The sequence below is a fragment of the Anomaloglossus baeobatrachus genome, chromosome 1 (assembly GCF_048569485.1).
Source record: "Anomaloglossus baeobatrachus isolate aAnoBae1 chromosome 1, aAnoBae1.hap1, whole genome shotgun sequence".
Lineage (NCBI taxonomy): Eukaryota > Metazoa > Chordata > Amphibia > Anura > Aromobatidae > Anomaloglossus > Anomaloglossus baeobatrachus.
In genome coordinates, this window is record NC_134353.1 from 860,392,094 (window position 1) to 860,414,689 (window position 22,596).

At 53.6% G+C, this 22,596-nt stretch overlaps 1 protein-coding gene across 1 annotated transcript in view; it reads left to right on the plus strand.

The window, feature by feature from the left end:
- Positions 1 to 22,596, plus strand: part of TENT2 (terminal nucleotidyltransferase 2) — a 125,585-nt gene that overhangs the window by 33,077 nt on the left and 69,912 nt on the right. The window contains exons 6-7 of the mRNA XM_075325773.1: positions 11,161 to 11,227; positions 11,484 to 11,550. Coding sequence (XP_075181888.1) covers positions 11,161 to 11,227; positions 11,484 to 11,550 — 134 coding nt within the window. The remainder of the gene's footprint in view (positions 1 to 11,160; positions 11,228 to 11,483; positions 11,551 to 22,596) is intronic.

Below are 22,596 nucleotides of genomic sequence, written 5' to 3' on the forward strand. Positions count from 1 at the left end.
CTATAGGCCCCGAAGATCCCTCCCCCCCCCCCTGCCCACCCACCGCCGCAACCGGCAGCCCAGAGCCTAGGGCCCCCAGCCCACCGGAATGGGCACAGTTTCTGTCCCAATCCATGGAAAAACTGTCACAGAACCTGGATCTGGCTATGCAATGTCGTCCTCCACACCCTTCTGGGTCCCTGGACGGAACGCAGCCTGAGGATACCCCTATGGAGGATCCTTCTGAGGTAATCCGGGCACATGCTTCACTGGTTGCAGGGATTAGGAAAAAAGCACACGGCCGGGTGTCTCCAGCGGGCTCTCCCTCTGGAGCACACAGGGCAGGCTCTTCCACACGCTCCAGGGCTTCTGAAGAGCTGGAGGTTGGAGAATGCTGTTTGTGCCAGGAGGATTCCTTGGTTTCATCACCCCCAGATGATCAAACTGCAATAGACTCCCTTATAGCAGCAATCAACCAAACTCTGCATGTGGAGGATCCCCCATCCACTACACACTGACCATGCGGTCTCCTTTAAGAGGGCAAGGAAACCCCAAAAGGTTTTCGCTGATCACCCAGAGTTTCAGGATATCCTCACAAAGCAAAGGGAGAAGCCTGACAGGCGCTTCGGTAACCAAAAACTCATGGAGTCCCGGTACCCTTTTGCCTCACCTGCCCCTAAGGGCTAGGCCGATCCGCCCTCTGTCGACCTTCCCCCGGTCTCCCGCCTTACCACAAAGACGCTCCTGTCTTTACCCCGATGGTTCTTCCATCAAGGACCCGACAGACAGGTGGAACACCTCGCCCGCTCTGTTTTTGAGGCTGCGGGTTCCTCCCTCTCGCCCTACTTTGCCTCTGTGTGGGTCGCAAAGGCAATCTCGGTCTGGGCAGACTCCCTTAACACTTCGCTTGAGGAATCCCAGTTCACTCATACCTTCACAGAGGTAACAGCTCAAATTGCCGCTGCGGCGGAGTACCTCATCCAGGCCTCCATGGACGCTGCTACCTGCCCAGCGTTTGCCACCTCAAATACCATAGCCATCCATAGAGCTTTCTGGCTCCGACAATGGCGAGCGGACTCTGCCTCCAAGAAGTCTCTCAGGGGCCTTCCCTTTTTTTCTAGACCGATTGTTTGGCGAACATCTGGACAAGCTCATTTCTGACGCCACGGGAGGAAAGTGTATCTCCCTCCTCCAGCTGAAGTCCAGGACTTCCTTCACCAGACGTCTACAGTCCTCGTTCCGCTCCTTTCGGAACTCATTTGGTTGGTCGACATCCCGTGCTGTCCCCGCCACCAGCCGCGGACTACGCAGGGACCGACCTTCTCAGCTCTCACCGAAACCCACTTCGTCATGGCAGCCTAGACCGAAACAGTCCAGGACTAGGGAGACTCGGCCACGACGTTTTCCCCCCTCATGACTCCTTCGGCGCCCCGGAAGACACACTCATTGTAGGAGGTCGACTGCGGCTCTTTCAACACATCTGGGCTACCGCCTCAGACAACAAATGGGTGCGAGATCTTGTGTCTTCCGGTTACCACATAGAATTTCGGACCCGACACCCATGTCGGTTCTTTCTCTCAAACCCCCCAAAGACTCGAAAACGACGCAAAGCTTTTTTCTCAACAATCCACTTGTTCCAAACAGCAGGAGTGATAATACCTGTCCCAGACGACGAGAAGTTCGGGGGGGGGGGGGGGTTCCAACCTCTTTATGGTCCCCAAAAAGGATGGGTCGGTTCGACCCATCCTGGACCTCAAACACCTGAACAAACATGTGGACGTACGGAGATTCAGAATGGCGTCCCTAAGGTCCATTATTGCATCCATGGTCGAAGGGGAATTCCTCGCCTCCATAGACATCAAGGACGCGTACCTGCACATACCCATCGCCCCAGATCACCAAAAGTTCCTCCGCTTCGCAATTCAGGACTCCCACTTTCAATTCGTAGCTCTACCCTTCGGCCTTGTCACCGCACCAAAGGTCTTCACCAAAGTCATGGCGGCCGCCATGAGCGTCCTTCACACCAGACACCAGGGGAGTAGTCGTTCTCGCTTACTTGGACGACCTCCTCATCAAGGCCCCCTCCTTCCGCGACTACTCAACCAGCGTACAGATCACTGTGGACACCCTATCCCGCTTAGGGTGGCTAGTGAATCTGGACAAATCATCCCCGATCCCATCACGATCCATCACCTTCCTGGGCATGTCCCTGGACACCCGTCGGGGCTTGATCCTTCTCCCTCATGACAAGGCGTTCGCTCTTCAACGAGCGGTACGCTGCCTTCTACGTCCTCCGTCTCGCTCCATTCGATTCAGCATGAAAGTGCTCGGCAGGATGGTGGCGGCTATGGAATCAGTACCCTTTGCTCAACTGCACCTCCGCCCACTGCAGCTAGCCCTTCTAGCGGCCTGGGACAAGAGCCCCTTCTCCCTGGACAGACCTCTTCACCTGACGCCTTCAGTCAGGTACGCACTCCGCTGGTGGCTTCGGTCCTCATCCCTATCGAAGGGGAGATCTTTTCTCCCAGTGAACTGGCTGGTCCTGACCACGGACGCCAGCCTCCTAGGCTGGAGAGCAGTGTACCGGCACCACACTGCTCAAGGACGTTGGACGCCCCAGGAGTCCTTCCTTCCCATCAACATCCTGGAACTCCGCGCGATCTTCCTCGCGCTCAGAGCGTTCTGCTCTCTGCTAGCGGGTCGTCCGATTCGAGTCCAATCGGACAATGCGACAGCTGTAGCCTATATCAATCGGCAGGGGGGCACCCGCAGCAAAGCGGCTTATCTCGAGGCCCACAAGATCCTCAGCTGGGCCGAATTGACGGGATCAGTGATATCAGCGGTACACATACCGGGGGTAGAGAACTGGTTAGCAGACTTTGAGTCGCCAAGGCCTGGCTGCCGGAGAATGGTCTCTCCACCCAGATGTGTTTCTACACATCTGCTCTCGCTGGGGCACACCAGACGTGGACCTAATGGCCTCAAGGTTGAATGCAAAGGTACCCATGTTCATAGCCAGGTCACGCGACCCGCAGTCCATCGGCTCGGATGCTCTAGTCTGCTCCTGGCACCACCGCCTGCCTTACATATTTCCACCTCTACCCCTGCTGCCTCGGGTAATCAGGAAGATCAAGGCAGAGGGAGTCCCGGTGATACTGATAGCACCGGACTGGCCCAGGCGCGCCTGGTACGCCGAATTAGTACAAATGCTCACAGACACACCGTGGCGCCTTCCAGACATCCCAGACTTGCTGACCCAAGGGCCCATTTCCCATCAGAACTCCAGAGCCCTGAAGCTTACGGCATGGCCATTGAGACCTGGGTATTAACAAGAGCGGGATTTTCCCCCGCGGTTATTGCCACCATGATCAGCGCCCGAAAGCCTGCTTCATCCTGCATTTACCACCGTTCGTGGAAAATTTTCCCTTCATGGTGCAGGGAAACTAACGTCCAGCCTATGCCTCTGGCCATCCCCAGAATTCTCGACTTTCTACAGTCTGGCTTGCAAGCGGGGTTGGCTCTCAGTTCCCTTAAAGGGCAGGTCTCAGTGCTCTCAATCTTCTACCAATGCCGCCTGGCTCAAAAACCGCAAGTCAAGACCTTCCTCCAGGGCGTTTCCCATCTAGTTCCCCCGTACAAACGGCCGCTGGAACCATGGGACCTCAACCTCGTTCTGGACGGTCTCCAGAGGTCTCCCTTTGAACCCCTCAAGGAATCCTCCCTTGCTCTTCTGTCCTGGAAAGTAACATTCTTAGTGGCAATTACGTCCATCAGACGGGTTTCGGAGCTGGCAGCACTCTCTTGCCGCGAGCCTTTTCTGATCTTTCACCAGGACAAGGTGGTTCTGCACCAGCTTCCGGATTTCCTTCCAAAGGTTCTTACCCCGTTTCATTTGAACGAGGATATTGTCCTGCCTTCCTTTTGTCCACACCCGGTTCATAGGGTGGAAAGGTCTCTGTAATCGTTAGACCTCGTCAGCTCTCAGATATTACATATCCAGGACAGCCCCCTTTAGGAAAACGGACTCTTTGTTCGTCATTCCTGAGAGGCCTAAGAAGGGACAGGCAGCTTCAAAGGCGACGCTGGCTCGCTGGATTCGCTCTGCGATCCAGGAAGTTTACCGCTTGCAACTCAAGCCCATTCCTAGTGGGCTGCGGGCTCATTCCACGCGAGCAGTTGGAGCTTTGTGGGCCATTCGGCATCAGGCTTCAGTGGAACAGGTGTGTAAGGCTGCGACCTGGTCTAGCCTACATACGTTTTCAAATCATTACAGAGTCCATACCCAGGTTTCAACTGAGGCAAATCTGTGTAGGAAAATTCTGCAAACGGCAGTAGAGCACCTCTCTCAGTAGGTGCTCCAGGCTGTCTGGGACTGGTTCCTAGTCCTTGGGTTGTTATCTTCTTTTATGTTTCCCACCCATGGACTGCTTTAGGACGTCCCATGGTCCTGTGTCCCCCAATGAGGCGATGAGGCGTCAGAGAAAAACGGATTTTTGTGTACTCACCGGAAAATTGTTTTCAATTAGCCATCATTGGGGGACACAGAACCCACCCTGTTGCCCTGTTGGGCCTTGGTACTCTCAGTACCTTATTTGGTTAGGACTTTTTTTCCCCCCCATGTTCCTCTGTTGAGGTACGTTTTTACTGTTTTTTTTTCTTTGTCGCTCCATTGGGAGACCCAGACAATTGGGTGTATAGCTTCTGCCTCCGGAGGCCACACAAAGTATTACACTTTTAAAAAAGTGTAACCCCTCCCCTCTGCCTATACACCCTCCCGTGGATCACGGGCTCCTCAGTTTTATGCTTTGTGTGGAAGGAGGCACACATCCACTCATAGAAAAAAGAAAAAAAAAAAGATTTATCATACATAGTATGACAGAAGAAAAGAGGTCCCCTATGGGGTCCCCGGCATGCTCCCTTCTCACCCCACTATGTCGGCGGTGTTGTTAAGGTTAAGGTACCCATTGCGGGTACAAAGGCTGGAGCCACATGCCGTCTCCTTCACCATCCCTTATGCGGCTCTGGGAGAAGTGGGAGCTTCATCGGTCATTCACCTGCTGAGACCGTGCTCCATCCGCAGCCCCTGGTGGAACCTGCTGGACCGGAGCGTTTTCATCCCCAGGGACTGGGCCCTGCACCTTCAAGGTACTCTGTGTCCCCATGGGGGGACGGTACGGGGAGAGAGGTCGCCTTTCTCCCCAGTAGCGCCGTCCGTTGTTTTTTCATCGGACTTCCGCGCCGGACGTGCCTGCTTGTCGGGCACGGCCTTAAATTTAGTCCCCGGCTTCATTGCGGCCTAGTCGCGAAAAATCCCGCCCCCGGGCCTGCTTGTCAGGGGGAAGGGCGGTATTACCGACAGAGGGCTGGAGCATCTTTGCATGCCTCCCCTCCCCTCTCATGGACCACTATGGGGCCTCCAGATTCCCGCCTTTTGCCGGCGCCGCCCATGGCTCCACTCCCCCCTTGAGCTCCGGCAGCCATGTTTGGCATTCTGCCGGTGTATGCTGCAGCTGCACATCTCTACAGCTCTGGGGGACCCACGACAGGGAATCTGGAGGACACCAGCGGTTGGTAAGCCACACCGGTCACCCGGTGCTGGTTCCCCTAGGGTGCCGTGATATATATATCTACATATATATATATATATATATATATATATATATATATATATCTACATATATTATATATATTCGGAACGGCTGTTTAACCCTTTCCAATATACCCTCAGTGGTCGCTCTCCTAAGGGACACTTATTGCTTGCAGCATGTCGTCCACAAGGAGCAAAGCCCTTAAGACACAGGTTTTTTTCGCAGCCTGTACCTCTTGTGGGGCTATGTTGCCTGCGGGATCCACCTACCCTCACTGTGATCAGTGCTCGACTCCTGCCACGCTTGCTCAGCCGGAGCCCGGGGCACTTGTGGGCCCCTCGGCTCATGTAGATCCTCCTGCTCCTCCTGAGCAGGCTGCAGGGACAGAGTCACCGTCATTGGCCTCTTTCGCTGAGAAACTCTCTGTCCCTTTCTCAATCCATTGCACAGTCTATGGACAAATGGTCATCTAAGCTCCTTGAGGCTTTGCAGTCCAGACCGGGCTCTTCACAGGCCCCGGCCCCTGTTAGTTTGTCTCCTCCAGGGCCTTCTCGGTCCGCGCCGCAGCGCGCTCCCAGGATAGCCCCTAGGTCCCAGGCGGAGGACTCCTGCCCGGATCGCAGTACCAGACCGGCTAAGCGGCCTCGCTGGGACTCTTCCCCGGCCTCCTCACGCTGCTCTGGATCTCAGCTGGAGGACTCTCAGGATGACGAGGCGGACGTGGGAGCTCAGGGCTCTGACCCTGACTTCGCCCTCAACCTTGATACCCCTGAGGGGGACGCCTTAGTAAATGATCTTATTTCGTCCATCAACCAGGTGTTGGATCTCTCTCCCCCGCCTCCACCGGTAGAGGAGTCGGCTTCTCAGCAGGAGAAACACCAATTTCGATTCCCCAAACGTACGCGCAATACGTTCTTTGATCACTCTAACTTCAGGGACGCTGTCCAGAAGCCCACAGCCGTCCCGGACAAGCGTTTTGCTAAAAGGCACTCTGACACGCGTTATCCCTTTTCACCTGAGGTCGTTAAGGGCTGGGCACACTCTCCCAAGGTGGATCCGCCAGTCTCTAAATTGGCTGCTAGGTCCGTTGTGTCTGTTGCCGATGGCTCATCCCTGAAGGATGCCACTGACAGACAGACAGAGCTCTTGGTGAAGTCTATTTATGAGGCCACGGGCGCGTCTTTCGCCCCGGCCTTTGCGGCTGTGTGGGCTCTCCAAGCAATCTCGGCATGTCTGACTGAGATTAATGCTGTCACGCGGAATTCTGCTCCGCATGTGTCTTCCTTCACCTCTCAGGCATCAGCATTTTCGTCCTACGCCATGAACGCCGTCCTGGACTCTGCTAGCCGTACGGCTGTAGCATCCGCTAACTCCGTGGCAGTCCGCAGGGCCATGTGGCTGCGCGAATGGAAAGCAGACTCTGCTTCCAAAAGGTTCTTAACTGGTTTGCCTTTTTCTGGCGAACGTTTGTTTGGCGAACGGTTGGATGAGATTATTAAGGAATCCTCGTGAAAGGACTCCTCCTTACCCCAGTCCAAAACTAAGAGACCTCAGCAGAGAAAAATCCAATCGAGGTTTCGGTCCTTTCGTCCCTCCGCCAAGCCCCAATCCTCTTCGTCCAACCGGCCGGAGAAAGGCCAGAGGAACTCCTATGGGTGGCGGTCCAAGTCACGTCCCCGAAAGGCCGCAGGAGGCACTGCCTCCAAGACGGCCTCCTCATGACTTTCGGCCTCATCTTGCCACATCCTCGGTCGGTGGCAGGCTCTCCCGCTTTGGCGACGCCTGGTGGCCACACGTTCAAGACCGATGGGTGAGAGACATTCTGTCTCATGGTTACAGGATAGAGTTCAGCTCTCGACCTACGGCTCGTTTTTTTCAGAACCTCCCCACCCCCCGCACAGGCAGACGCACTGTTTCAGGTGGTGGACGCTCTAAGGATGGAAGGAGTTGTGATTCCCGTTCCCCTTCAGGAACGTGGTCGCGTATTTTACTCCAACTTGTTCGTGGTGCCAAAAAAGGACGGGTCTTTCCGTCCCGTTCTGGACCTCAAGCTGCTCAACAGACATGTGAGAACCAGACGGTTTCGGATGGAATCTCTCCGCTCGGTCATCGCCTCGATGTCACAAGGAGACTTCCTAGCATCGATCGACATCAAGGATGCTTATCTCCATGTGCCGATCGCACCCGAACACCAACGTTTCCTGCGTTTCGCCATCGGGGACGAACACCTCCAGTTCGTCGCATTGCCCTTCGGCCTGGCGACAGCCCCACGGGTCTTCACCAAAGTCATGGCATCCGTCGTGGCGGTCCTGCACTCTCAGGGCCACTCGGTAATCCCATACTTGGACGATCTCCTAGTCAGGGCCCGGAGCTTCCCAGTGGCGTGTCAACGAAGTCTTACCGTCACTCTGGCGACTTTCCAGCAGTTCGGGTGGATCATCAATTTCCCGAAATCCAAGTTGACGCCGACCCAATCACTGACTTACCTCGGGATGGAGTTTCATACCCTTCCAGCGTTAGTCAAGCTACCGCGGGACAAACAGCTTTCTCTGCAGGCGGGGGTGCAGTCACTTCTTCGGAGTCAGTCACACCCCTTAAGGCGCCTCATGCACTTCCTGGGCGAGCCTGTCAGGTTGGGGAGCGGTTTTTCTCCACCACAGGGCTCAAGGAACCTGGACTCCAATAGAATCGTCCCTTCAGATCAATATTCTGGAGATAAGGGCAGTATATCTAGCCCTATTGGCTTTCCATCGGTGGCTGGAGGGCAGGCAGATCCGAATCCAGTCGGATAACGCCACTGCCGTCGCCTACATCAACCACCAAGGCGGCACTCGCAGTCGTCAAGCCTTCCAGGAAGTCGAGCGGATTCTGCAGTGGGTGGAAGTCACAGGCTCCATCATCTCAGCAGTTCACATCCCGGGCGTGGAAAACTGGGAAGCAGATTTTCTCAGTCGTCAGGGCATGGACGCGGGTGAATGGTCTCTTCACCCAGACGTGTTTCAAGAGATCTGTCGCCGCTGGGGAACGCCGGACGTCGATCTCATGGCATCGAGACACAACAACAAGGTCCCGGCCTTCATGGCACGGTCTCAGGATCACAGAGCTCTGGCAGCGGACGCTCTGGTCCAGGATTGGTCGCAGTTTCGACTGCCATATTTGTTTCCCCCTCTGGCAATGCTGCCCAGAGTACTACGCAAGATCCGGTCCGACTGCCGTCGCGCCATTCTCGTTGCTCCAGACTGGCCGAGGCGGTCGTGGTATCCGGATCTGTGGCATCTCACGGTGGGTCAACCATGGGCGCTTCCAGACCGTCCAGACTTGCTGTCACAAGGGCCGTTTTTCCATCTGAATTCTGTGGCCCTCAACCTGACTGTGTGGCCATTGAGTCCTGGCTCCTAGCGTCTTCAGGGTTATCTCAGGATGTCATTGCCACCATGAGACAAGCCAGGAAGCCAACATCCGCCAAGATGTATTACAGGTCTTAGCAACTTTTCTTATCCTGCTGCTCTGATAACGGTTTGTCTCCATGGCCGTTTGCTTTACCCACATTTCTTTCATTCCTACAATCTGGAATGGACAAGGGTTTGTCCCTCGGCTCTCTCAAGGGCCAAGTGTCGGCGCTCTCCGTGTTTTTTCAAAAGCGTCTAGCCAGGCTTCCGCAGGTCCGCACGTTCCTGCAGGGGGTTTGCCACATGGTCCCACCTTACAAACGTCCGTTGGATCCTTGGGATCTTAACAGGGTTCTGACGGCTCTTCAAAAGCCGCCTTTTGAGCCGCTGCGGGATGTTTCTCTTTCCCGTCTTTCTCAGAAGGTGGCCTTCCTGGTGGCGGTCACATCACTTCGGAGAGTGTCTGAGCTTGCAGCGCTGTCATGCAAAGCTCCCTTCCTGGTTTTTCACCAGGATAAGGTGGTTCTGCGTCCTGTCCCGGAATTTCTTCCTAAGGTGGTATCCCCCTTTCATCTAAATCAGGATATCTCCTTGCCTTTCTTTTGCCCTAATCCAATTCACCAGTGTGAAAAGGATTTGCACTCTTTGGATCGAGTGAGAGCACTCCGGTTCTACGTGTCTCGCACGGCGCCCCTGCGCCGTTCAGACGCGCTCTTTGTCCTTGTCGCTGGCCAGCGTAAGGGCTCTCAGGCCTCCAAGTCAACCTTGGCTTGGTGGATCAAGGAACCGATTCTCGAGGCCTACCGTTCTTCTGGGCTTCCACTTCCTTCAGGGTTTAAAGCCCATTCTACCAGAGCCGTAGGTGCGTCCTGGGCATTGCGGCATCGGGCGACGGCTCAGCAGGTGTCAGGCAGCTACGTGGTCTAGTCTGCACACTTTCACGAAGCACTATCAAGTGCATACCTATGCTTCGGCAGACGCCAGTCTAGGTAGGCGAGTCCTCCAGTCGGCGGTTGCCCACCTGTAAGAGGGGGCCGTTTTCGGCTCCTTTTATTGAGGTATTCTTTTACCCACCCAGGGACTGCTCTTGGACGTCCCAATTGTCTGGGTCTCCCAATGGAGCGACAAAGAAAAAGGGAATTTTGTTTACTTACCGTAAATTCCTTTTCTTCTAGCTCCTATTGGGAGACCCAGCACCCGCCCCTGTGCCCTTCGGGCTGGTTGTTCTTTTGTGTACACATGTTGTTGATGTTGGCAGAGGGGAGGGGTTACACTTTTTAAAGTGTAATACTTTGTGTGGCCTCCGGAGGCAGAAGCTATACACCCAATTGTCTGGGTCTCCCAATAGGAGCTAGAAGAAAAGGAATTTACGGTAAGTAAACAAAATTCCCTTTTTTTTTTCTCCTACTGCTTGTGTACTAAAACTGAGCTTGCCTGGCCCGGCCAGGGGGTGTATACTGCAGTGAAGGAGCTATGCTTTTGCATCTACTTAGTGTCCTCCTATGAATAGGCAGTATAACACCCATGGTCCTGTGTCCCCCAATGATGGCTAAGAGAAAACGATTTTGCGGTGAGTACAGAAAAATCCGTTTATTTCACCTTTGCTTGGGGTGGTGTAGAACACTTTACAGCCATTGTAGAAATTTGGACAAAATTTGACCAACTCCTTTTAGTGCTTCTGACATCTTGTTGGGGTGCGTGCCCACGATCAGTGTTTACAGCGCTTTGGACTCTGCATACTTCAGCTGCATCCGAAACGCTGCGTTGTACAGTAAAAGCATAGTGTATGGATTTCTGGAAATCCCGTGCCCACTGTGCTTGTTTTTTCTGCAGCAAACGGTGACCTGCGGTGCGGCTTTCCAGACCACAGCATGTCAATTGTTTGCTGCAGATTTGCATGCGTCCTCCAAAGGGAGAACACAAGCAAGATACCGCAGCGCACTGATCCCTGATCGTGGGTGCGAGCAGCTGTGGTCTCCTGTGTTCTCCTGCGGAGGAGACGAGCCCCCCCCCCCCCCCCCACCCCCGGTCAGGACCGGCTGTGTCCAGGATGCACTGAGTCCTGATCGTGGGCACATACCCTTAGTGTCATAGGCCTTCATTCTTGACTAGCGATCAGATGTATTTTTTCATTTATTCTTGATGTATTCTTCATGGCGTTTACCCTGTGTGTTTTTCTCTCTGCCCTCCCCATCCTAATGCAGATCAATCAGAAAACAGAAGCCAGGCATATCCTCAGCTTACTCCAAAAACACTTCTACACTAGACTTGGTAAGTGATTTCCATGTAAATGTTCCCAATAAGTTATATACGTGATTCATGTGTTGTAAATCAGTTTTATTGAAGTAATGACTGATCACTAGGCTATGTCCTGTGTTATAAGCTGATGGGCTTTGTATCGCTGGCTATGTCTTAGCCATCCCCAACCATCTCAATAAACATGCGTGCTCAGCTAGTCAGTGTTACCAATATTAATTTTACATCCTGCCATAAACACTCATAGACATTTTTTTTTTTTCTTTCAAAGGATATATTGAACGACCTCAACTAATTCGAGCAAAAGTGCCAATTGTAAAATTCAGGGACAAAGTCAGGTAAGTCATGAGGACTAGCTTATTCTGTGTTATGTGAGCCTCTGGAGTTATGGCACACTACTTTTGGACTGATCAGACTATAAACCTCAGGGCAGGGCCGCACAGTCCACACGTATCCCTACACTAACGCTCTGAAACATCAGTACCGAGTGTAAGCAGCGAACACTAGATCATGTAGCTGGGCTGGGGGTGATCCGGCTGTCGGACGCAACCTGACTTCCCAGAGATGGGATAACTATGCTTTATTACCATTTTTACCTTTTCCATCTCTATATAAAGCACTGAACCAGTGAACATGTGATGTAGGGAGGGAGCAGTAGTTGCTCTACTATGCAGCCCTGTAGCTGTTGCTAATTAACCAGCTACAGCTGGGAAATCAACCAAAAAAATAAAAAGAATGGATATGGAAGAATTCCTCCTCCAAAGGTCTTTTTAAAGCAAAATAAATACATTGCTCACAAAAAGAGGGATATTTTGTCTTTCGGTTGAAATTTCAGGATGATCCCAAAATGCCCTCTAACCTTTTCAGATGAAATTGATGTTACCTTCTCTAATCGTTTGGATGAATATGTCCAACTGGTTCAGTATTTTTTGTACAAGTTGCTATTCTCTAAGGCTACTTTCACACTTGCGTTGGACGGCTTCCGTTGCTATCCGCAGCCTTGAGGAATTACGGTAACCGTTGCAGGAAACCGTTTTATTCCTCATAGACTTCTATTAGCTACAGATGGCATCGGATGGTCTTGCGTTGCATCCGCTGAACGACGCAGCGTTGTTATTTTGACGCTGCGTTGGGCGGAAGGAACGCTGCATGTAGAGTTTTTTGTGTCGTTAAAACAGCGCACCTTGACTGATTCCGTTGGAATCCGCCACGGTTTCTAATGATTGTCTTTGGCGGTTTCCGCCGCTATGCGCTAAGCGGCGGAATCCGCTGACGGAATTTGTCACGTTCTACTGTGCATGCTCAGCATGTCCAGAAGAACGATCTAAATCGTTTAAAATCACTCCTGGTCTCTTCCCCCCCCCCCCCCCCTTACACTCACCGATCACGGGCGCAGCCCTGCACGGCTGTCACAAAGCTCCGCCCCCACACTGAGTGACAGCTGTCTCACTGCAACCAATCACAGCTGCCGGTGGGCGGGTCTATATCATGCAGTACAATAAATACTTAAAACGGCGTGCGGTCCCCCCCAATTTTGATACCAGCCAAGGTAATGCCACACGGCTGAAGGCTGGTATTCTCAGTATGGGGAGCCCCACGTTATGGGGAGCCCCCCAGCCTAAAAATATCAGCCAGCAGCTGCCCGGAATTGCCACATCCATTAGATGCGACAGTCCCTGGACTCTACCCGGCTCATCCCGAATTGCCCTGGTGCGGTGGCAATCGAGGTAATAAGGAGTTAATGGCAGCAGCCCATAGCTGCCACTAAGTCCTAGGTTAATCATAGCAGGCGTCTAAGACACATTCCATGATTTAACCTGTAAGTTAAAGTAAATAAACACATACACCTGAAAAAATCCTTTATTTGGAATAAAAGACACAAAATTACTATCTTTCACCACTTTATTAAAATCCCCAAATACCCCTCCAGGTCCGGCGTAATCCACACTAGGTCCTGCGACGCTTTCAGCTCTGCTACATGAAGCTGACAGGAGCGGTAGTAGAACACCGCCGCTCCTGTGAGCTCCACGCAGCAACTGAAGTGAATCGCGGGGACGTCACTGAGGTAGTGTCTGTGTGTGTGTGTGTGTGTGTGTGTGTGTGTGTGTGTGTGTGTGTGTGTGTGTGTGTGTGCGGTGATGATTAGTGCGGTAGTGCCTAAGTGTGCGATGAAGATGAGGGTGGTAGTGCCAGTGTGTGCGGGGATGAGGTGGGCGGTAGTGTCGGGAGGTGGGCGGTGAAGATGAGGGCTCTCTCTCGGCTAAAGAAAACTTAACGCAACGCGTTATTTCACTGGAATCCGTTGCCTTTATTATCACACTTTTTGCAAGGCATCCGTCACATGCGTTACACAATGCATTGTGATGGCTGCCGTTCAACGCAAGTGTGAAAGTAGCCTAACAAGGAACTTTAATAGCAAAATTCACAACAGGTGTTTGATCCATGAATCGCCCAATACATTTTGAGGCTCAATTAGAATTGGTATTACAGTCTTCCTTATCATACTGTACACATTTTGACATCATGACACCAAGAGGACACCTCACAATTGATCAGCAGTACCTCGCCATTGTGAGGCTTCAAGCAAGATGCTCTCTGATGGAAGTGGCGAAAGAGTTTAGCGTGTCAGTGTCATCAGCAGGTTGTACAGTGATACAGAGAGACTGCAAGAGTCACAGAAAGGCAGAGAAGTGGACGTCCTTTGGCCACATCCCACACTGATGACTGCTTCATAGTGAACAATGCCCTTCAGAGCTAGATGACGAATGCCACACAACTCCAGGAAACTGGTCTCCAGGATATTTTTTTTATAAGCTGCGGCCACCACCAGTCAGCTCTTATATGCAGCATTCCAGAATAGTGTATATAAGAGCCCTGTTTGCTCTGTATAACCTAAAAAACACCTTTATTATACTCACCTGGGGGGCAGTTGGGTCCGATGGGCATCACCGTTCTTTCCGGCGTCGCCTCTATTCTGTCCATTGCTATCCTCCTTCCAAGCTCTTTGTGGATGACACGTCCTACGTCATCCACACATAGGCCTCGATGGCACTCCTGCGCAAGTGCACTTTGATTTTCCATACGGAGGGCAGAGCAAAGTACTGTAATCTGCAGGGGCGAGGAAAGGTCAATGACTTCCTGCACATGCGCACTACAGTACTTTGCTTTGCCCTCTGTAGGGCAGAGGAAAGTGCGCTTGCGCAGGAATGCCATTGAGGCCTCTGTGTGGATGATGTAGGACGCGTCATCCACACGGAGCTGAGGAGGAGGATGGCGATAGACAAATGATAGGAGGTGATGAACCCGAGAGCAGGGATGCCCATTTGACCTGACTGCCCCGTAAGGGAGTATAATAAAGCCCTTTAAGTTATATAACGTGGCCTGGACACTTATATATACAGTATTCTAGAATACTGTATATAAGGGCTCCCTGTTGCTGGCTGCAGTTTATAAGGTAAAATCTTGGTGACAAGTTCCCTTTTAAGGAAGGTGAGCGACACCCAATTGTCACGTTAGACCAATCAAAACCGTTTATATCCGTGTGGTCTGCGTGCTAGACAACCTACAAGGGTACCTGACCACATACCAGGCATCATCTTCCTGTTGGATGAGGGACCAGTGGGCCTCAGTGCTGTTCACTGATGAAAGTCCATTCATGCGGAGCAGAAATTATGGCCACCAATGATGTTGGAGACTCCAAGGAGAGCGCTGTGCATCAGCCCCTGTTGTGACCAGACGAGCCTTAGGTGGTGGTTGTGTTAGTGTTGTGGGATGTGTCTGGACAATACAGAACTGCCCTACACTTTGTTTATGGTACAGTGACAGCCCCTACTACTAGAATAAAATCATTAATCCAGTCATTGTGCCTCTGCATGAACAACACAGGCCTAATTTTATCTTCATGGATGACAATGCTCCAGCTCATCGAGGTCGCATCATTAGGGAACGGCTGCTGGAGACTGCCGGACCTCAAATGAAGCAACCTGCACTCTCTCTACACCTGAATCCTATGGGATCAGATGAGTCACTGTGTAGAGGTCGTAACTCTGTACCCCAGATACTCAATGACCTGAGGGACGCCCTTCAAGAACAGTGGGATGCCACGTTTCAGCAGACAATCACTCCACTTGTGAACAGCAGGAGAAGTTGTTGTCAGCTGTAATTGCTGCTCAAGGCCATATGACAAGTCATAGAGATATTGAGTATTAGTCTCACCCGGATCCAAGACTTATCCCGAGCTGCACCAATCCTCTGGAACGCTCTACCCCAAGAATCTAGGACGAATCACAACTCCACGCCTTCTCAGAACACAACGCCACGTCAAACTCCACCGCACCCAAATGCATCTCAAGGTTCTGGCCAACTGGTCCAGGCAGCCATAATCTATCCCCCATTTCCTTGAGAGGGCTGGATTGTCGTAAGTAAGCCCTTGTACCCAATCTCATTGTAGATTGTAAGCTCTCACGAGCAGGGTTGTCTTTTTTGTTTCCCATACTCTCATTTTCTTCATCGTTCCTTATGGGAGACCCAGACCATGGGTGTATAGCTTCTGCCTCCGGAGGACACACAAAGTACTACACTAAAAAGTGTAGCTCCTCCCTCCGAGCATATACACCCCCTGGATAACTACATCTAGCCAGTTCAATGCTTTGTGTTCAGGAGGCACACATCCACACATGCATTCTCATCTGATTTTTGATTTTAAAGAGTTGGAAGAAAAGCGGGTCCAAGCTGGACCCCCGGCATGTCCCTTCTCACCCCACTGTGTCGGCGGTGCTGTTAAGGTTGATTTTACAAGGCTGGAGCCTTACATGCCGCGCTCCTTCACCATCCCTCGGGCTCTGGCTTGAAGTGGGAGCCATCACGGTTCTCACTGCTTTGCAGGAGACCGGTCTTCATCCACAGCCCTTTCAGGACCCTGCCGGACGGAGCACTCATCCCTCAGGGACCTGGCCCTGCGTCTCACAAGCTAAGTATTTGAGACGTTATTGCAGGGGGTCCTTTACATCTTTATTGTCGGGGAGAGTGTGTCAGGTTACTTTGGTGACTTTTCCGGCCGGTTCTCTGGTTTTCACCTGAGAACCGCGCCGAGGGTGCCTGCTCGCCGGCCGCATTGAAAAATGTAGGCCCCGGCTTCGGCTGCGGCCTACTTTCGTTTTCTCTGCCCCTGCATGTCAGTCATGCAGGGGGACAGTGCGGCGCCGCCCACCGGCCGTTCAGCACAGGGGAGGACACTCCTCTCTGAGGAGATGTTTCCCTCCCCTGTATATCTCCTTGGCCCTCCGGTTCCCGCTCTTGGACTAAGCCCCGCCCGCCCCTCCTCACTCCGGCGCCATTTTATCAGCGTTCACACACTGATCGGCGCTGGCTGCTGCATCTCTGCAACCTGTCTGGGGGTCCGAGCTGTGGGATCCGGAGGGCACACAAAACGGGCTGGTAAGCCACAACCTCTGGTTGTGGACTCTTATACACTCTCTGGGGGTCATTCTGAAGGAGTGTGTTCTTTACTGCAGAGCCTCCACCTCAGCAGCATGTCTCTCACTAGGAGCAAGGCTGCAAGGCTGTACTCAATATGCACTGCATGTAAGCTCATACTGCCTGAACCGAGCACATATCCACATTGTGATGCCTGCTCTAACATGGTGGTGCCTCAGCCTGGAGTCTCCCCAGTGGTCCCTCCGGCTGCTCCGGCCCCGGTGGCTGAACCCCCGGCTTGGGTAGCATCGTTTTCTAACGCTATCTCCCAGTCCTTTGCCGACTCCATGGGACAGCTGTCCCGGACTCTGCTGACCATGCATCAGCCCCCTTCTCAGGGCGCCTCTTCTTCTGTTCCCAGACCCCGTCCTCCTAAAAGGAGACGCAGGGACCCCTCTCCTTCCTCGTCCCGCGGCTCCGATTCACGAGCCGACTCGCAGGACGAGGAGGATGTCTTTACTGGGGGCTCGGACACTACCTCCATGTGCCCCATTGATCCGTCCGAGGGTGATGCGGATGTTAGTGATTTGATTGCGTCCATTAATTCTGTACTGGACCTCAATCCGCCAGTATCAGAGGAGCAACCCTCTCTGGCAGAAAAGCACCAGTTTACCTTGCCTAAGAGAACAAGGAGTGTGTTCTTTAACCACTCCAGTTTTCAAGCCACTGTGTCCAAGGCCAGAGCCTGTCCTGACAAACGCTTCCCAAAGCGTGGTTCTGATGACCGTTTTCCTTTTCCACCAGAGGTGGTCAAGGAGTGGGCTCACTCACCAAAGGTAGACCCTCCGGTGTCTAGACTCTCAGCCCGAACAGTCGTATCTGTGGCTGATGGCACCTCACTTAAGGATCCCACTGACCGCCAGGTTGACCTCCTGGCCAAGTCTGGCTATGAGGCGGCGGGGGCCACGTTCTCCCCATCCTTTGCAGCAGTGTGGGCTCTCAAAGCCATCTCTGCTTCCCTAGAGGAGATGCATTCCCTCACCAGGGACTCTATGCCTGAATTGGTTGCCTTAACTTCCCAGGCTTCAGCCTTTTCAGCCTACGCCATGTCTGCTATGCTGGAGGCTTCTCACCGCACGGCGGTGGCCTCCGCTAATTCCCTCGCTATCCGCAGGATCTTGTGGCTTCGAGAGTGGAAGGCAGATGCTTCTTCAAAGAAGTACCTTGCTGGGCTCCCCTTTGCTGGGTCCAGGCTGTTCGGTGAACAACTGGATGAAATTATTAAGGAGGCTACAGGCGGGAAGAGTACTTCCTTGCCACAGACTAAACCCAGGAAACATGTCCAGGGCAGCAACCAGTCAAGGTTTCGTTCCTTTCGTTCCTCTAACTGGGCGGCCTCTAAGCCCTCGGCCTCGTCCACTAACTCAGCCAAGGGCCAGAAGCCCACCTGGCGCAAGAAGCCGCGTCCACAAGGGTCCGCAGGAGCTGCTGCCACCAAGGCAGCCTCCTCTTGACTATCTGGCCGAGCCAGCAACGTCCTTAGTCGGTGGCAGGCTCTCCCACTTTGGCGACGTGTGGTTTCAATACGTCTCCGATCAGTGGGTGCGGGGGATATCATCTCCCACGGCTACAGGATAGAGTTCTCTTCCAGCCCGCCAAACAGATTCTTTCTGTCCACTCCCCCCTGCTCCAAGGCCGCCGCCTTCTCTCAGGCCGTGGCATCCTTACAGGCCAACGGAGTAATTGTACCGGTTCCCGCCAGGGAACGGTTCAGAGGTTTTTACTCAAATCTATTCCTAGTCCCCAAGAAGGAGGGTTCCTTCCGGCCCATCCTGGATCTCAAGCTTCTCAACAAGCATGTTCAGGTGCGGCATTTTCGCATGGAGTCTCTGCGATCAGTAATTGCCTCAATGACCCAAGGAGATTTCCTGGCATCCATCGACATCAGAGATGCCTATCTGCATGTGCCAATTGCAGTTTCACACCAGCGTTGGCTACGTTTTGCAATTGGAGAGGAACATTTCCAATTCATGGCTCTCCCCTTCGGGTTAGCCACGGCCCCTCGATTATTTACCAAGGTCATGACAGCAGTGGTTGTGGTTCTGCACCTCCAGGGGTTGGCAGTGATTCCTTACCTGGACGACCTTCTTGTCAAGGCTTCATCCAGTGCAGACTGTCAGCGGAGTGTCTCGCTCACTCTCGCCACGCTTGTTCAATTCGGGTGGCTTGTCAATCTGCCCAAGTCCACTCTGACCCCGACCCAGAAACTTACGTACCTAGGGATGCAATTCGAGACTCTGCCGGCACTTGTCAAGCTGCCCTTAGTCAAACAACAGTCCCTTCATCTGGCGGTGCGCTCTCTGTTGAGGCCCCGCCGTCATTCCGTCAGGCACCTCATGCAGGTGCTGGGTCAGATGGTGGCGTCAATGGAAGCGGTTCCCTTTGCCCAGTTCCATCTGCGTCCTCTGCAGCTGGACATTCTCTGCTGTTGGGACAAGCGGACTTCTTCCTTGCACAGGCTAGTGGCTTTATCGCCACAGACCAGGAGCTCTCTTCAGTGGTGGCTTCGGCCCCTCTCTCTGTCCCAGGGACGCTCCTTTCTGATGCCAGTCTATCCGGCTGGGGAGCAGTATTTCTCCACCACCGAGCACAGGGCACTTGGACTCCGTCCGAATCAGCCCTCTCGATCAGTGTGCTGGAAATCAGAGCTGTGCTCCTAGCTCTCGTAGCCTTTCACCACCTGTTGGCGGGCAAGCACATTCGAGTCCAATCAGACAACGCGACAGCAGTTGCCTACATCAATCACCAGGGCGGGACTCGCAGCCGCCTGGCAATGTTGGAGGTTCAACGTATCCTTCAGTGGAAGGACTCCAAGTCCACCATATCCGCAGTCCACATCCCAGGCGTAGAAAACTGGGAGGCAGATTATCTCAGCCGTCAAACCGTGGACAGCGGCGAGTGGGCTCTGCATCCGGCAGTGTTCCGGTCGATCTGCCGCAAGTGGGGCATTCCGGAAGTGGATCTAATGGCATCCCGGCACAACAACAAGGTCCCGGTTTACGTTTCTCGCTCCCACGATCCTCAGGCCTTGGCAGCGGACGCGCTGGTTCAGGATTGGTCCCAGTTCCGTCTGTCTTACGTGTTTTCCCCTCTAGCTCTCTTGCCCAGAGTCCTGCGCAAGATCAGAATGGAGGGCCGTCGGGTCATACTCATTGCTCCAGACTGGCCCAGGCGAGCTTGGTACCCAGACCTGCTCCGTCTGTCCGTAGAGGTGCCGTGGCATCTCCCGGACCGCCCAGACCTTCTCTCACAAGGTCCGTTTTTCCGCCAGAATTCTGCGGCTCTGATTGACGGCGTGGCTCTTGAGTCCTGGATCCTGACGGCTTCCGGCATTCCTCCCGAGGTCATCTCCACTATGACTCAGGCTCGGAAGTCTTCCTCGGCCAGGATTTACCACAGGACTTGGAGAATTTTCCTGTCCTGGTGTCGTTCTTCCGGGCATGTCCCTTGGCCTTTTTCCTTGCCGACCATCCTGTCCTTTCTACAGTCCGGTCTGCAGCTAGGACTATCCCTCAATTCCCTCAAGGGACAGGTCTCGGCTCTGTCAGTGTTGTTCCAGCGGCGTATCGCCCGACTGGCCCAGGTGCGCACCTTCATGCAGGGCGCATCTAACATCATCCCACCTTACCGGCAGCCCTTGGACCCCTGGGACCTTAATCTGGTCCTCACGGCTTTACAGAAACCCCCCCTTTGAGCCTCTTAGGGAGGTTTCTTTGTTTCGACTTTCACAGAAAGTCGTTTTTCTGGTGGCCATAACTTCTCTCAGGAGAGTCTCTGATTTGGCTGCGCTCTCTTCGGAGTCACCTTTTTTGTTTTTTCACCAAGACAAGGTGGTTCTCCGTCCGACTCCGGACTTTCTCCCTAAGGTGGTGTCTCCTTTCCACCTTAACCAGGACATTTCATTGCCTTCCTTTTGTCCGGCCCCTGTGCATCGCTTTGAGAAAGCGTTGCATACTTTAGATCTGGTGCGAGCACTCCGGATCTATGTGTCACGCACCGCTGTTCTTAGGCGGTGCACCTCTTTTTGTGCTGACCACAGGTCAGCGCAAGGGTCTCTCGGCTTCTAAACCGACCCTAGCTCGTTGGATTAGGTCGGCCATATCCGATGCCTACCAGAGTACTCAGGTGCCTCCCCCGCCGGGGATCAAGGCGCACTCGACCAGAGCTGTCGGTGCCTCTTGGGCTTTCAGGCACCAGGCTACGGCTCAGCAGGTGTGTCAGGCTGTCACTTGGTCTAGTCTGCACACCTTTTCGAAGCACTACCAAGTGCATGCTCATGCTTCAGAAGATGCGAGCTTGGGCAGACGCATCCTTCAGGCAGCTGTCGCCCATTTGTGAAGTTAGGTTTTGCCTACTTCTCAGTTTTCTGTTTATTTCCCACTCAGGGACTGCTTTGAGACGTCCCATGGTCTGGGTCTCCCATAAGGAACGATGAAGAAAAAGAGAATTTCTTTTTCGCTCCTAATTGGGAGACCCAGACAATTGGGTGTATAGCTACTGCCTCCGGAGGCCGCACAAAGTACTACACTTAAAAGTGTGAGGCCCCTCCCCTTCTGGCTATACACCCCCCCGTGGGAGCACGGGTCCCCCAGTTTTTGCTTTGTGCGAAGGAGGTCAGACACGCACAGCACAGCTCCACAGATTGGTCAGCAGCAGCTGCTGACTATGTCGGATGGAAGAAAAGAGGACCCATACAAGGGTCCCCAGCATGCTCCCTTCTCACCCCACTTTCTGTCGGCGGTGTTTGTTAAGGTTGAGGTACCCATTGCGGGTACGGAGGCTGGAGCCCACATGCTGATTCCTTCCCCATCCCCATTAGGGCTCTGGGCGAAGTGGGATTTTACCGGTCTCCAGGCACTGAGACCGTGCTCCATCCGCAGCCCCTGCAGAAGCCGCTGGATATGGAGCTGAGTATCGTCAGGGACATGGCCCTGCTCCGTCAAGGTACTCTGTGTCCCCGTGCATACGCGCGCACACCGCAGCATTGCTGGGTGTGTTAGTGCGCCGGGGACAACAGCGCTGCTGCGCTTGTGCCATTTCCTCACTTCAGCCTAGCTGAGTGGGTAGACTCAGGGAGAACGGTCGCGCCGGCTGCTGGGACTGCGACGCGGCTGGGACTTGTGGTGCGCCGGGGACTTCCGCGCTGGCCGTGCATAGATCACGGCCGCGCTTATTACTACAGTCCCCGGCTTTTTTGCGGCCTAGTTCGTTCGTTCCCGCCTCCGCACCTGCCAGTCAGGAGGAGGGCGGGACGCTGTACAGAGCATCAGCGCTGAGGGCTGGAGTCGTTTTTACATACTCCAGCCCTCACACCAGGCACAGTAGGACGCAGTTTCCCGCTCTTTGTTTGTGGCACGCCCACGGTCCGCCCCTCTTCACAGAACGCCGGCAGCCATTCCTGCCTGCACGCTGAGCTGCAGAGGGGAGACGGGGAGACCCAGACACTGGATTCTACGGCCTCATACCCGCTGTTCAGCGGGCGGTAAGCAGCCTCAAGGGCTCACCCCCACTTGTGCCATTTGTATACTGAGTATTTTGTGTTTGCAAATACTTTGTACTGTACGGTCGCTGGTGATTCTCGGCTATACCCCCTCCTAGATTACAAGGAGGCAACAGCATGTCGTCCGCAAAACGCAAGGGTGCCAAGGCACAGACATTATATACTGCCTGTACCGCATGTGGGGCTGCTCTACCGGCAGGTTCCACTGACCCCCATTGTGTCCAGTGCTCGGCTCCTGTGCAACTTGCACAGCCGGGGCCTCTGCTGGACGTGACCCAGGGTGTACCACCTGGGAATGCTGTCCAGGTGACAGGAACGGAGTTTGCAGCTTTTGCTGACAGATTGTCTATGACCATGTCAAAGATTCTTGAAGTATTGCAGTCTAGACCAGTAACTCAGACCATGGACA